The 14,504-nt window shown below is 41.1% G+C and overlaps 2 protein-coding genes across 17 annotated transcripts in view; one reads left to right on the forward strand and one right to left on the reverse strand.

Annotated features, from left to right (window-relative positions):
• The window catches only part of LOC105487718 (amyloid beta precursor protein binding family B member 2), a 410,283-nt gene extending 405,153 nt beyond the window's left edge, over positions 1 to 5,130 (forward strand). For all 15 annotated transcript variants that reach the window (XM_071093688.1, XM_011751293.3, XM_011751301.3 and 12 more), the window contains one exon: positions 1,640 to 5,130. In XM_071093688.1, the coding sequence (XP_070949789.1) occupies positions 1,640 to 1,807 (168 nt within the window). In that variant the 3' untranslated portion in view covers positions 1,808 to 5,130. The remainder of the gene's footprint in view (positions 1 to 1,639) is intronic.
• LOC105487719 (NOP2/Sun RNA methyltransferase family member 7) overlaps positions 1 to 14,504 on the reverse strand; it is a 64,571-nt gene that overhangs the window by 1,324 nt on the left and 48,743 nt on the right. Inside the window, exons 11-12 of one of the 2 annotated variants that reach the window (XM_011751306.3) lie at positions 11,369 to 11,492; positions 7,359 to 10,223 (exon numbers count right to left, since the gene is read on the reverse strand). The exons of the other annotated variant lie outside the window; for it this stretch is intronic. Coding sequence (XP_011749608.3) covers positions 9,594 to 10,223; positions 11,369 to 11,492 — 754 coding nt within the window. The 3' untranslated portion in view covers positions 7,359 to 9,593. Of the gene's footprint in view, positions 1 to 7,358; positions 10,224 to 11,368; positions 11,493 to 14,504 lie in introns of those variants that run through there. 2 annotated transcript variants of the gene reach the window in all.

Consider the following 14,504-nt stretch of genomic DNA (forward strand, 5'->3'; position numbering starts at 1 on the left):
TGGTTTGAGTTGTGATGTGGGCCTAGTAAGATATCTTACACAGAGGAGACATGTAATCAATCATCATTTTTCATATGATTAATTTGAAAGGGGTTGTTTTGTGGCCTAAAAGGTATGATAGAACACTGCACCATATCCTTCCCCCAGAGTCTTGCTTCTTACAGGGACATCAGCCTGTTCCATTACTAAAGAGCTTGTTAATATTTAAGTTGATTTTTTTTAAAAAAGCCATGGAATGACAGTCCTGCCTTGGTATATACATAGGGGATTGGTTCTAGGACCTCTGAGTATACCAGAATCCTGCATATTCAGGTCCTGCAGAACCCACGCAGAGGGAAAGTCTGCCCTGTGAATAATTGGGTTTTGCAAACCAGGAATACTATTTTCAATCTGTGTTTGGTTGAAAAAAATCCTCATATAAGTGGACCTGCACAGTTCAAACTCTGTTGTTCAAAGATCAGCTGTATTGTATTTTCATTATTTGTTTATTTTGAGACAGGGTTCTCTCCGTCGCCCAGGCTAGAGAGAAGTGGCCACACTCACAGCTCACTGCAGCTTTGACCTCCCAGGCTGAAGCAGTCCTCCCACCTCAGCCTCCCAAGTAGCTGGAACCACAGGCGTGTGCCACCACACCTGGCTAATTTTTGTATTTTCTGTAGAGACAGGGTTTCACCATGTCCCCCGGGCTGGTCTCAAACTCCTGGGCCCAAGTGATCCGCCTCCCTTGGCCTCCCCAAGTGCTGGGATTACAGGAGTGAAACACCATGACTGGCCAGGTCAACTGTATTTTTAAATGTTTGGATGACCAAAAAAAATTTTTTTGATAACTTTTAACTTTTTATCTAATCTTAAAGAATTACTTACCTTCCCATTATGCAAAACCAGGTGGACTACATTGTTATATTTCTGAAGAACAGGAATTATCCCTTGTGCCAGTGCTAATGGATTTTTAAAAATTAATCCATAAAAATTTAGACTTGTATGTAAAATGTATCCCGAAATCTTAATACCTCATCTTTTTAATTAAAACAGGAAATAGGGAAGGAAACAAATGTTTTTGAATGCCCTCTGTGTTGGTAGACCTATTTCAGGCGTTCCTCAAGCACTACCAGCATTCCTCATTTAATCATAACACCCTCTCTAAACAGTGCCTTCTTCAGCCATTTTACAGTTGAAGAAACTGAGGCTCAGAGAGATTTAACAATTTGCCTGGGGTTCACAAGTGATAGACCTTAGATTCAAACCATGTCCTTTCTACTGTGCTGTCAGTGCGCCATGAGTACCCACCTAGATCTGCATGTCTCTGATGAAAAGTGTAACACACTCTCTCCCAATGCTTTCTGGTTTCATTAGCTCATTGACTGTGAGGTGTATTCGCTGCGGACTGTCAATATAGAGGACACGTGGAGGGTGGAAATGGATGGAAGGAAAGGGTGGCAAAAGCCAAAACCCCTTTGTTGAGCCTAATATTTTAGAAGAATTTAAAGCACTCACATATAGAAAAAAATAACTCTTGGATTTATGTTTAGGAACTAGGTCATTAACCTTTGGGAGTCAATGTATGGGACTTAAAGTCATATTAAAGAAGAAGAAATAATATGTCATTAATTACCTTAAAACACGTTTTGTTTTATTTCAGTTACGATATCAGAAGTGCTTGGTAGCCAGGCCGCCTTCTCAGAAAGTTCGACCACCTCCACCGCCAGCAGACTCAGTGACCAGAAGAGTCACAACCAATGTAAAACGAGGGGTCTTATCCCTCATTGACACTTTGAAACAGAAACGCCCTGTCACCGAAACGCCATAGCTGCACATGGGAAAAGACTCGGCTATTTACCTGAAAATTGACTAGCTACACTAAAGAAAATGAACTCTGCCATCTGACCTTCCATCCAGTTGCTGATGCTTTGTCTTCAGAGAATTTACCCTTAACCAAGCAGTGTTAGACAAGCATGTTCTCTCGTCTTGCCACCATCATGTGATATGAAAAGAAGCATGAATAATTTTTTTTGCTGTAAGTTACATCATGCGCAGTGGAAGGTCTTTTTCTTATTGTAAATATTGTGAACATTACTTAACTTCACACATACAGAGAGAAGAATGTGGCCACACCCCTCCTAGTGAACTAATGCTGCGTCCTTGGAGTGAATGATGCGTGAGTTAGTTTCACTGTCTTCTTGGCTGGATCTGTCACAAGCAACATTTAAGTCCTACTGCACTTTGCCCTGTTATCCACATTGGAGTAGGCACTGCATAGCAGATACCATTGAATTGCTGTAAAAATAGGATGGCGAGTTTGTGTTTTAATTTTTCATAAAATTGAACCTGTTGGTTGACAAAATTGGCTGTTGGCATCAGTATAGAAACCAACTGGCAGCTTTCCTTGACAAGCTCTTTGACACATGGATACCATTTCATGTCTACAGCTGTTTGTGGGATGTTGGAAAAAGTGAAACTTCAAAATTGATGAAAAACTAAATTTGAGGAATTAAAATCGAACAAAACATAGCTTTTCTTTTCAGATGGTTTTCAAACTGATTATTTTTAAAAGAGATTAATAAAATCATAATGCATTTTGGGTGGGACATATTTCAAACTTCTGCCTTATATTGTACGGTGCAGCTAGAGAATTATAGTTCACTATGGCCATTCTCTACATAAACATTAAGATGAAATACTCCTCATCAGCCTTTCATCCTTAGTTTGAGAACTAGCTGATATGCAATTTGAAGTTGAGGAAATATCATTGATATTTCCATCATGCACGATTATTTTCGATTTCTACCATGTTATTTTTGCTAGTCCATGTGCTAGAGGTAAAGGTTCTGCTGGAATTCTGCATCCAGCTCAGTCCCCCTCTGATGCTTTTTGCCCAGAAAGCTGTCTGTCCATCATTTATTGTCCATGGCAACAAATTACATTAGGTTGAACCTTTCCTTGAATTTATGTATTTAATATTAGAATTTGTTGGACTCAACTAGATACATTTTTAAATTTATATTTTTTCCATTTTTACTTTGAAGATTTGAAATTTTCATATCTGAGCAAAGTCTACATAGAAATAATGGACTATTTAACAAGTTTCCCAAAAATAGCATTTTCCTGCTCCTTTTTATGTAGATGAGAAACTTAGCTGTAAAGACATACAGATTTAGACTCTTGTTGACATTGTCGTTTTAAAAGGAAGTTGCTAAGGCGATCAATCTCAATATTAGTCTTGTTTACTTTTTAATGTTAAAATTAACATTTACAACATCCAATTATAAAAGTAATGCTTTATGTTTATGCACTGCTATGTACTTGTCTAAATGATTTCCACATTCTTATCACATTTGAGCCTTACAAGGTAGAGAAGGTACTAATACACTTTAGAAGTAAAAATATTAAGTACCAGGAGGCTAAACCCACTGGCCTAAGATCTCACCAAAGTTCATGAGATAACCAGGACTAGGACCCACGGCTCCCGACGCCCATACTTGCTGTGTTATGCTGCCTCCATATCTGTCAGGAAGAGCCTTTCCAGAACGACTCGGCATATACTAAGAAGAGCAGGTATGGAAAGATCTATTGTCAGGCAATCTTAGAATTCCCTATATGAGTGGGAGAAAGATGTCCAAATTCCTTACGCAGTGGTATTAATGATGATGCCATTGCCTTCTCTAAGTCCAGGACTGTTTTCCTACAGTGTGCCTCAAACGTGTGGTAGAGGACAGGATTCTACATTCACAGCCTGTTCCATCTACGAGCTTTTCCAGATGCTACTTGTGGTAGAGACATTCCTAACTCATGGTACTTAGCCACCAGAGATCATGATGGAATGAGTGGGTGGCTTTTCTACCAGCCATTCCTTCAGAATTCATGAGGGGTGGGGGGCAGGGGGACTGGAATTGTCTTAGCACCCTAATGTTATGACAAAACTATGCTACTTTAGAAATGCAATCTACTTTTCACCAACACTACTGATCTGAAGTAACCAATGACATCATAAGAAATCACTGCATTAAGAAAATTCTTGCCGTGCCCTTTGAAAAGCTGTTCAGAAATCATTTACAGTGATCTTTCATCATGGTCTCTGTAGTGAAACGTTTTAGTGTGATAAATTTCAAAATTCTAAACAAATTACCCACTTTTATATTGGAAATCTCTACCAGAACCCCCTCTTCATCTTTTAAGGCATACATTTGCTTGTTTTCAAGATCAAGAATTCTGAGCTAGCTTTAAGTAGCAAACTGATTTATATATGCAATTATAGGATGCATTAAGATGAATGATAGCCTTTACATAACATATTGAAAACTTTACTGCAGATGTTTTGTTTTGAAAATGGCATTGTATGGTAAATGCAAATTAATTTTGTAAAATTATGTTAAACAGTATGTTCAGACACTTTCTGCCATGGCCAAAAAGTATGTATGAAAGTATGTGTGTATTTGTCTGTGAAAGGATGCCAATGTTTTACCTGATATCTTAGTGACACTTCAGTTATCTATCTATGCATTCTTTAGATCTGTGATTCGGTAAACAGGCAGCCATGTTCACGATGCCTTGTATGTCTTACCATATTTTTAATTAACCTGTTAAATACAGCTTAAAATATTTTTATTTTATTTATTCTATTTTTACTGAAATATACTGCATTATTGTGTTAATGTATTATCTTTCCTGGATATTATCTCCTAGTATATCCAGATCTAAGTAATCTCAGTGAACTATACATTGCCTAAAAAGTGGTTTTGTAATGATTTATAGTCACATTTCTATTGGGATATGTAGAAGAAAAGGCAAAATGCTTAAAAAGTTCCTTTTATTTTTTAAAAGCAGCTAGATAGACACAGACTTGCCACCTCATACATCTGCTCCTTCGCAGTGTCAAGGGGAATGACTAGCCAACACGCCTATGGCTAAAAACTTTCCTTTGCAGACTAAAGCACTGCTTGGTGCTTCGTTTTTCTACCCTTCACAACATGTGTGATTTCACCTAAGAGATATATACATGTCCACGTGCCCTTTGTTTCCACCTGGATATAAGATCACTCATAGCTAATTAGGACCATTGTTTTTTGTTCGTCTGTCTTGTTGCATGAAGGGACACTAGACCCATTTCCATTAAAATAAGTTCTTGGTGATAAACTGTGGCACTGCTACTTCTTTTTAAATCCACTTTATGATTTCAAGATGGACACTTGTAAGATGACTTCACACAAGGCCATTGCCTGGAAGCCCCAGAACTTTCATGGCCCGTTCATGTCCCAGGCATTGCAACACAAACTCAAGATTTCGCCACAACATGACAAGCACTTTCCTAACTGATATTAGCACAATTTAACTAACAAGCCCCTTCGCTCTCTAGTTGGCCAGGTTTAACCTAATACACATCTAACGTGTGCCACATGGCCAGTAGAAAGTTTAATTTCAGCTTCAGGGCAAAGATACCCACTCACACCGTGTCAGTCGTGAGCAGTAGTCCCTGGCCTCCGGAGCAGCTTGCTTCCCCTGAAAACGCTTTGTTTTCCTTTACGCCCCCTTTCCTGTTGACCACTTTTACACATTTAAATGTAATTTGTTGTGAGAATAAATTTAGCTGCATAAAACGTTTGGCTCATTTATCTGGCATCTTAGTCACATATACAAGGAATAGAAATAGAAATTTAGTGTCTCTAGTTATTTTTAAATTATTCTTACCTCACACTTCTTAGAAATCACTTTAGTAAGGGCGGGCATGGTGGCTCACGCCTGTAATCCCAGCACTTTGGGAGGCCGAGGCGGGTGGATCACGAGGTCAGGAGATCGAGACCATGCTGGCTAACACGGTGAAACCCCGTCTCTACTAAAAATACAAAAAAATTAGCTGGGCGTGGTGGCGGGCGCCTGTAGTCCCAGCTACTTGGGAGGCTGAGGCAGGAGAATGGCGTGAACCCGGGAGGCGGAGCTTGCAGTGGGCAGAGATCCGGCCACTGCACTCCAGCCTGGGCGACAGAGCGAGACTCCGTCTCAAAAAAAAAAAAAAAAAAGAAAAGAAAAGAAATCACTTTAGTAACGGAGCATTTTGCTTTGATTAGTTACTACATATTTCTGCCTGGTAAGAACTAGGAAGTAACTTTAAATTTTGAGGAATTACCCCATGCTTATTTGGTGATCAGGAAGGCCAGCTGGCCTTCTGGACACAGAAGCCTATTTAGTCACCAACTTGAGTCTTTTGTAAGCGGTCTTTCTAGGATTGTGATATTTCAGCACAAAGTTTATCACTTCCTTTAAGAACCTGACTTCAAAGAATAAAGAATAGAAGTGTACACACACTGGCCAGGCACAGTGGCTCACGCCTGTAATCCCAACACTTTGAGAGGCCAAGGTGGGTGGATCACAAGGCCAGGAGATCAAGACCATCCTGACTAACACAGTAAAACCCCGTCTCTACTGAAAAATACAAAAAAATTAGCCAGGCGAGGTGGCGGGTGCCTGTAGTCCCAGCTACTCGGGAGGCTGAGGCAGGAGAATGGCCTGAACCCAGGAGGCGGAGCTTACAGTGAGCCGAGATGGTGCCATTGCACTCCAGCCTGGGCAACAGAGTGAGACTCCGTCTCAAAAAAAAAAAAAAGAAATGTACACACACTAACTCCAAAATGAAAGGTAACTAGAAAAATCAGTTGAATCTGATTTAGCTTAACTGTTAGGCACAGGAAGGCAGATAAATAGAATTTAAAGTATGTCCCCGCTTTTTGTTCATCTTGCGCTTCCCCAGTGGTTTCTCTCTAGGCAGTAAAAAAGAATAAAATTTCATTACAGTTTCAAGCATTGTATGGTGGTAAATAATTTCAGATTAAAAATATAAATTTGCTATTGGAGTATCTGAATACCAGTAATTTCATTATTTATAATTTTGCAGCACTTTAAAGTCTAAGAATGTAAAATGCCAAGTGAAATGTGTCAGTGTAATCAATATTCTCCTTCATTAGAATTCTCTCATATTGCTTTTTTTTTTTTCCCAGACAGAGTCTCACTCTGTCGCCCAGGCTGGAGTGCAGTGGCGCAATTTCGGCTCACCGCAACCTCCACCTCCCGAGTTCAAGCAATTCTCATGCCTCAGTCTCCCAAGTAGCTGGGACTACAGGTGTGCACCATCACGCCCGGCCAATTTGTATATTTTTAGTAGAGACAAGGTTTCATCACGTTGGCCAGGCTGGTCTCGAACTCCTGACCTCAGGTGATCTGCTCACCCCAGCCTCCCAAAGTACGCGATCCATCATGTCCGGCCTCATACTGCTTTTATCCAAAGTACCTTTCCCTTTTCACTCCACCAAAGCATTTAAATAATTGATCCTGTCCTTCATAGAAGGTTGTCAAAGAAGAAAACTGCAGTGTAATTAATGAATGGTTTAATTCAGAATCTTCATATACTTCTAAAGAGAAAAATAATTTAGTGCCAAATTGCATGTTAGGAGATACTCAATGTAAGTGGCAACAAATTGTGACTTCAATCACGTGCTACTGTAGAGATGAGAAAATTATCCTAAACTATTCCATAACAATGAGCCCTAACATCACAGAAAATACACTTGAAAATAAAAACCTCAGACCTGTTACTTCTGGACGATGGAATACTTTTCAGTCTGGTATCGGGGAGGGCCAGGAAAGGATAAGGGATTCTTGTGATATATAATGGGATTCTTTGCTGAATAATTTTAAATTAAGCTGCACTGCCTTCCTTGAGGCATGGACTACTCTAACCCAGATAGAAATCTGGATGGGTAAGAGGATGAGCCACATGCTATAATTTCAGGGCAAGAAGATATTGTTTCATTTTCAAAATCAGCAAAATAAGCTGAGCATTTTATGTCTTTCTGTACTTTTCAAGAGTGATAATTAACATGGGAAGAATTCTTTGGGAATTTAAAATATAAGCCTGGTTCAAGTATAAAAAGTCTTGTTTTCTTTCTTCACTGACACTTTTTTTTTTTTTTTTAAGGCAAGGTCTCACTGTTGCCCAGACTGGCGTGCACTGGGGCAATCTTGGCTCACTGCAACCTGCGCCTCTTGGGCTCAAGCAATCCTCCTACCTCAGCCTCCTAAGTAGCTGGGACTACAGGCATGTCCCACCACATCCAGCTAATTTTTGTATTTTTTGTAGAGATGGGGTTTGGGGGATTCACCACATTGCCCAGGCTGGTCTGGAACTCGGGGGCTCAAGTAGTCTGCCCACCTCAGCCTCCCAAACTGCTGAGATTACAGATGTGAGCCACTGCACCCAGCCCACTGACAAGTTTTACTGATAAATGTAAATCTAAGCTAAAAGAAAATTTATTACCGCTATAATAAAATTTGCCATTCTCTTTTAATCCTCACTTCAAATAAGAAAGTAAAAATAGAATATCAGAGCTGAAATAGACCTAAATATTCATCTTGAAGAGGGTAATATTCTAAAAATCATGCCACCTGAATTGAGCATTTTAGGAATTTACATAACATTTCTATACAACTGAATTACAAAAATAAAACTTTAAATTCAAACTTTATGACTATGTCTATGAATGTTTTTAAACAATAAGATATGTAGTTGTATCTTATTCTATTTAATGACAATTTGTTGCCATGATGAAAAATCAATAGACCCAGAAATGATAACCATACCAATTCTTGGTAGGCAATTGATAATACATTCAAGATGAATCGACATTTCATATAATTAAGAGTGCTACAATATATTTAATTGTGCATCAGAAATGATTTACCAAAGTTTGATTCCTGCGTGTTGTTTGAAATGACTTGTAGATTTTGTTGTATCACCTGATCTTTGAAGAGAATCAGAAATGTATGGGTTACTTCAACAGTAGGTATCACTTGCATTCAACAGTTTTGCCTCTTCAGAATTATTAATATTTAGGTGGAAATTTGCTCACAGTCTTTTTTTATAAGAGTGCTTGACATATAGGAAGGGAGAGATGATTGTGTCCAGTCTATTCACGATCCTGGAAGCTCCCCCAGTGAGAGACACCTCACGTAAAAGCTTCTCTGAGCTACACACACCTGGCACTTGGGAACTTCCTGCGCTTCCTACTTAAACTCAACTTCAGTCACGTTACAAAAACTCATGTCACTCCCTGTTCAAAGAACAGCTTGATATTTAAGAAAAAAATCACCCTTGATCGTGGTTGAGAAAGTCACGACTCCAACTGCGTGGATGCTGAAGAGCAGTCAGCGGGCGGGAGAGGCCGGGATCGCTTGCCCGTTCGGCTTTCTAATGAGCTGCCTGCTGAAAGGAGGCAGTGTTTCCTTCCCTGCAGGAGAAACTGGGCAGCTTTAAGTCCAGCCTGAAAGTTCACAGGAGTGAGATCAGTTCTGACAGCTGACACTGAGTCTCTAACTGGATCCTCTCAGAGCAGCACTGATCGGTTGAAGTCTCTGAATTCTGCTTTGCTGACTCCTACATTATTGTTTCTCACTTGTCTGAATTCTCTGAAACTAATATCACACTTAGAAGATCCCTAAGTGACCAAAAGAATGAATACCTTGTGTCGAGATGTGGAACCTTCAGAGAAATACTAGACTTTGAAAAAAAAAATCAACCGCTCTTTGGCCCCTATAAAAAAAAAAGACAATCAAAGCCATCGCCGAGGAGGCCTGAGTAGGGAGGAACGTGTGTCATCTTTAGGCTTTTCCCCTTTTCTGGATAGTGAAGGTGTGGGAAGGCAGGTGGGCACAAGTGGCTTGGGGGCAACCCAATGACAGTACAAATGTTGAGTTGGCATCCGAGATCTGATCCCTTGGGGACTTGAAAATGGCATAAAGACTGGAGGCAGAACAATCTCGATGGGTTTCAGAGCAACCATTCTGTCTTCTGGCCGAGGTCTTATGAAGTGTGTCTGCCGTTCACGCGGTCTGGAGGGACAAGTGTTCTTCATAAATGTAGGCACTGCAGGATGAGGGGCCAGCTTGTGTTTTCTGGTCTGCGAGGAAGCCCCCACTTGAGCAGTATTTTTCTGGGGAAGAGATGGTTTTGTTACAGTCTCTGATAGATTAGCACTGGCTTTAGTTTCTCGATTCAGGAACTCAGCAATCTTCATTTGGATGCCATTATCAGTAGTGGCAGCTTTTGTCAATGATGTTTTTGATTTTTTCTTCTTCTTCTCCCGTTTTGATGATTTACCCAACTCAATCCCATCCAGCAGACCCTTGGCTGCAGCTCGGGCCAAAACATCTTTCACAGACACTGTCTCAGAAGGGTCCCGCTGCAATTAAAGAAGCACTTACTAAATGTGGGACTTAGCTATTATTGTGTCTCTTGCAAATATTTATCAATGTATCAGTAAAAATAAAAAGACTCTCTTTATTATACTAAAAGAAATAAATAGTTTTTAGGCCTTAGTCCCCAGTCTCATAAGCCTCAGCAAATGCCAAAAACAAAAACAAAAATGTAAACTTCCCCATTTATGAATCTGATACCTGATAGAAAAAAAGAATCACAGGGGGTTGTGTTTTTTTTGTTTGTTTTTTTGTTTTGTTTTGTTTTGTTTTGAGATGGAGTCTTGCTTTGTTGCCCAGCTCACTGCAACCTCCCAGATCTCAGCTCACTGCAACCTCCACCTCCAAGTTCAAGCAGTCCTCCTGCCTCAGCCTCCTGAGTAGCTGAGATTATAGGCATGCACCACCACGCCCAGCTAATTTTTGTATTTTTAGTAGGAGTTTCACCATGCTGGCCAGGCTGGTCTCGAACTCCTGACCTCAGGTAATCCACCCACCTCAGCCTCCCAAAGTGCTGGGATTACAGGCATGAGCCCCCACACCTGCCTGCTTATTTCTTACATATGAGGGAAGATGCACTAGATGTTGACAAAATGCTTGGGGAGGTGGGGGAGGCAGCCAGGCAGAAGAGGAACACTCTGGGGAAGTATAAAGAACAGGGCTGGCGGGTGCGGTGGCTCACACCTGTAATCCCGGCACTCTGGGAGGCCGAGGTGGGTGGATCACGAGTTCAGTCAGAAGTTAAAGATCAGCCTGGCCAACATGGTGAAACCCCATCTCTACTAAAAATACAAAAATTAGCCAAGCGTGGTGGAGGGCGCCTGTAATCCCAGCTACTTGGTTGAGGCTGAGTCAGAGAATCGCTCGAATCCAGGAGACAGAGGTTGCAGTGAGCCGAGATCACGCCACTGCACTCCAGCCTGGGCTACAGAGCAAGACTCCGTCTCAAAAAAAAAAAAAAGAACAGGGCTTACTTGCCACACAGCGGTCATTCTTGCTGCTGCCCTTTAGCTGTTTATGAAATGCAAACACATCTTTACAGAATGTGCACAGTTTCTGGCTTACTCTTATGAGGCTTTGTAGTTTATTAATTCCAAAGTATGACATGGATTAGGATTTTCTTTTTCCTTACCTCCCTTGTTAAAATAGAAAGAAAACAACCATTGGTAATTTCAGATGGTTCCATTCTAAAAAATTTATCAGTAGACAATTGAATTTCCTTTAAGGAGCACAGTGGAAGAACAGGAGGACTAAGCCTGCAGCAGACGGGAACAAGCATTCAGCAGTTAGAATAGCTTCTTTGCCAAGAGAGGAAGAAAGTAAATTGCAGCTACATTTTTTTCTAGTATACTTTAATAATCATTTAAACAGAAATTCCAATCAAGAACACAATTCTGAAGCAGCCTTTCCCTAAATACTATTATAAGTTAAAAACTCTAATATTTTATATTAGTTCATAATTTATTATAAATCCCAGATTCTCCATCTTTAACCAACTATGCCAAGAATAACAAATTTTTAACAAACTAAAAACTGACCTTCCCAAAGTCATTAATATGTTAGTAAGAGGTTTCCATTATCAAAGCAGGTAAACATGTACATTAATCACAAAGTTATCCAAAATTGCCTATATTTCTACCATTTTCAAAATACAAAGGAGAAAACATTTTCTTTTGGTTATGTTTTGCACAATTACAATATAAAAATATAGCCTATCACTTTAATTACATTCTTCTTCCCACTTTTTGAGGATTAATAGATGAGTTATATAGTGTTCAAGAAAGTATATAACAAAGACTGTGTAAGAAAAATCTCAAATCATGAATAGATTTAAAATGAAATTTTTGGTTTTTATGTTTAATATTGAATTTATCATTTCTTAGTAAGTGGTTCATTCATGAATAATAAATGATTCTATTTCCAGGCTTATATCATTAAAATATATTTAGTAATAAGTCAAAGCAATTAAACACTATTCTATATGAATTAAACTATCAGGAAATCTTTTATTAATCATTGTGTCCTGGCCGGGTGCCGTGGCTCATGCCCGTAATCCCAGCACTTTGGGAGACTGAGGCAGGCAAATCACTTGAGGCCAGGAATTCGAAACCAGCCTGGCCAACATGGTGAAACCCCGTCTCTACTAAAAATGCACAAATTCGGCCAGGTGTGGTGGGTCACACCTGTAATCCCAGCACTTTGGGATGCTGAGGCAGGTGGATGGGTCACCTGAGGTCAGGAGTTCGAGACAAGCCTGGCCAACATGGTGAAACCCTGTCTCTGCTAAAAATGCAAAAATTAGCCGGGTGTGGTGGCAGACGCCTGTAATCCCAGCTACTCAGGAGGCTGAGACAAGAGAATTGCTTGAACCTGGGAGGTTCAAGCCACGATTGCACCATTGCACTCCGGCCTGGGCGACAAGAGCGAAATTCTGGCTCAAAAACACAAAAATTAGCCAGGCGTGGTGGCAGGAGCCTTTAATCTCAGCTACTTGGGAGTCTGAGGCAGGAGAATCATTTGAACCCAGGAGGTGGTGGTTGCAGTTAGCTGAGATCACACCACTGTACTCCAGCCTGGGTGACAGAGAAAGACTCCATCTCAAAATAATAATAATAATAATAGTGTCCATGTGACACAGCTACAAGCCAAAGAAGACCAAGGACAGCCAGCAACCACCACAAGCTGGGAGAGCGCAGGGGACAGGCCTCTCCAGCACAGGCCCCAGGAGGAATCCACCCGGCTAGCACCTTGCCAATGCCTTGGTTTAGGACTCCCAGCCTCCAGAACTATGAGAGAATAAATGCTTGTTGTTATAAGCCACCAAGTTTGGAGGATTTCTTTCAGCAGCCCAGGAAACTAACACACATGACAAACGGGATTTTGCAGATGTAGGACAGGTCCCACGTTAGTTACCCTGAAGATAGGGATATTATCTGGGTGGATCTGACCTAATCACATGACCTTTGAAATCAGGGTCTAGAGGTCAGACATGGAAGAAGTCAGAGATTCAAAACACAAGATGCTATGACGGCTACTGCAGGTGCACAGATGGGGGAGCCTTTGGACAAGGAATGAAAGTGGCCTCTAGGAGTGGAGAGCAGTCAAGTGACAGCAGCAAGGAGACGAGGACCTCAGTCCTGCAAACACAAGCATGGATGTGGAAGTACACTGTTCCCAGAGCCTCCAGAGAATTCAGCCTAGCTCATATCCTGAGCAGAAAACCTGGCTGTGCCATACCAGACATATCTGACTTATGTGAGCTAATTAATAGATGTTTTTAGCCACTAAGTTTGAGGTAATTTCTTAAATAGAAAACGAACACACAGTGGTTCACACTAGGCGAGGAAGCAATGCCAGGCTGCAGATGGCAAGCAGTGGAAGAAGGAACAAGAGGATGGAGAAGTGAGCTCGCTACCATGGATAATACTATTAAGGCTGGAAAACCAGCCAGAAGGCTATATTGAGAGGAGGATCCCAAAAGTACACCCACTATCAAGCAACAAGGAATGGCCTGGTGAGAGGGGCACCACAGCACTGAGAGGTTTGGTAGTGGCTTTCCTCTGCAAGCCAGGGCTGACAGTAGGGGATGCAGTGACATAACTGGCTCACTGACAACAATGAAAATAATAGGATCCTGAAACAATAGAGACCAGGTGAGCAAATTAACCATCAGAAGCCAGGCATATGCAGATACTGATGATCATAATGAGTACTAAGACCAGAGAAGCATGTACTCTGGTGCGTGCACACTAAGACCTCTCATGCACTGCTCACATTCCTGCCCTCCACTCTTACTAGGTAACAGAAAATCAAAACACAGAACACAACCTAGACCCCAGGCTCAAAGACTGTTCACTATTAGAAAAGACTAATTCACCACCATGTTAAAATGTCAGATGAGAAATAACATCTGATCATATCATTAAATGCTGCAAAGGCTTTTCATAAAACTAGGCATCCATTAGTGATTTCTTTTTTTCTTTTTTTGAGACGGAGTCTCACTCTGTCGCCCAGGCTGGAGTGCAATGGCATGATCTCGGCTTACTGCAACCTCCACCTCCCGGGTTCAAGCGATTCTCCTGCCTCAGCCTCCCCAGTAGCTGGGATTACAGGCGCCTGACACCACGCCCAGATAATTTTTGTATTTTCAGTAGAGACGGGGTTTCACCATGTTGGCCAGGTTGGTCTTGAACTCCTGACCTCAGGTGATCCGCCCACCTCGGCCTCCCAAAGTGCTGGGATTACAGGCATGAGCCACAGCACCCGGC

Source organism: Macaca nemestrina, chromosome 3, assembly GCF_043159975.1.
Source record: "Macaca nemestrina isolate mMacNem1 chromosome 3, mMacNem.hap1, whole genome shotgun sequence".
Taxonomy (NCBI): Eukaryota; Metazoa; Chordata; class Mammalia; order Primates; family Cercopithecidae; genus Macaca; species Macaca nemestrina.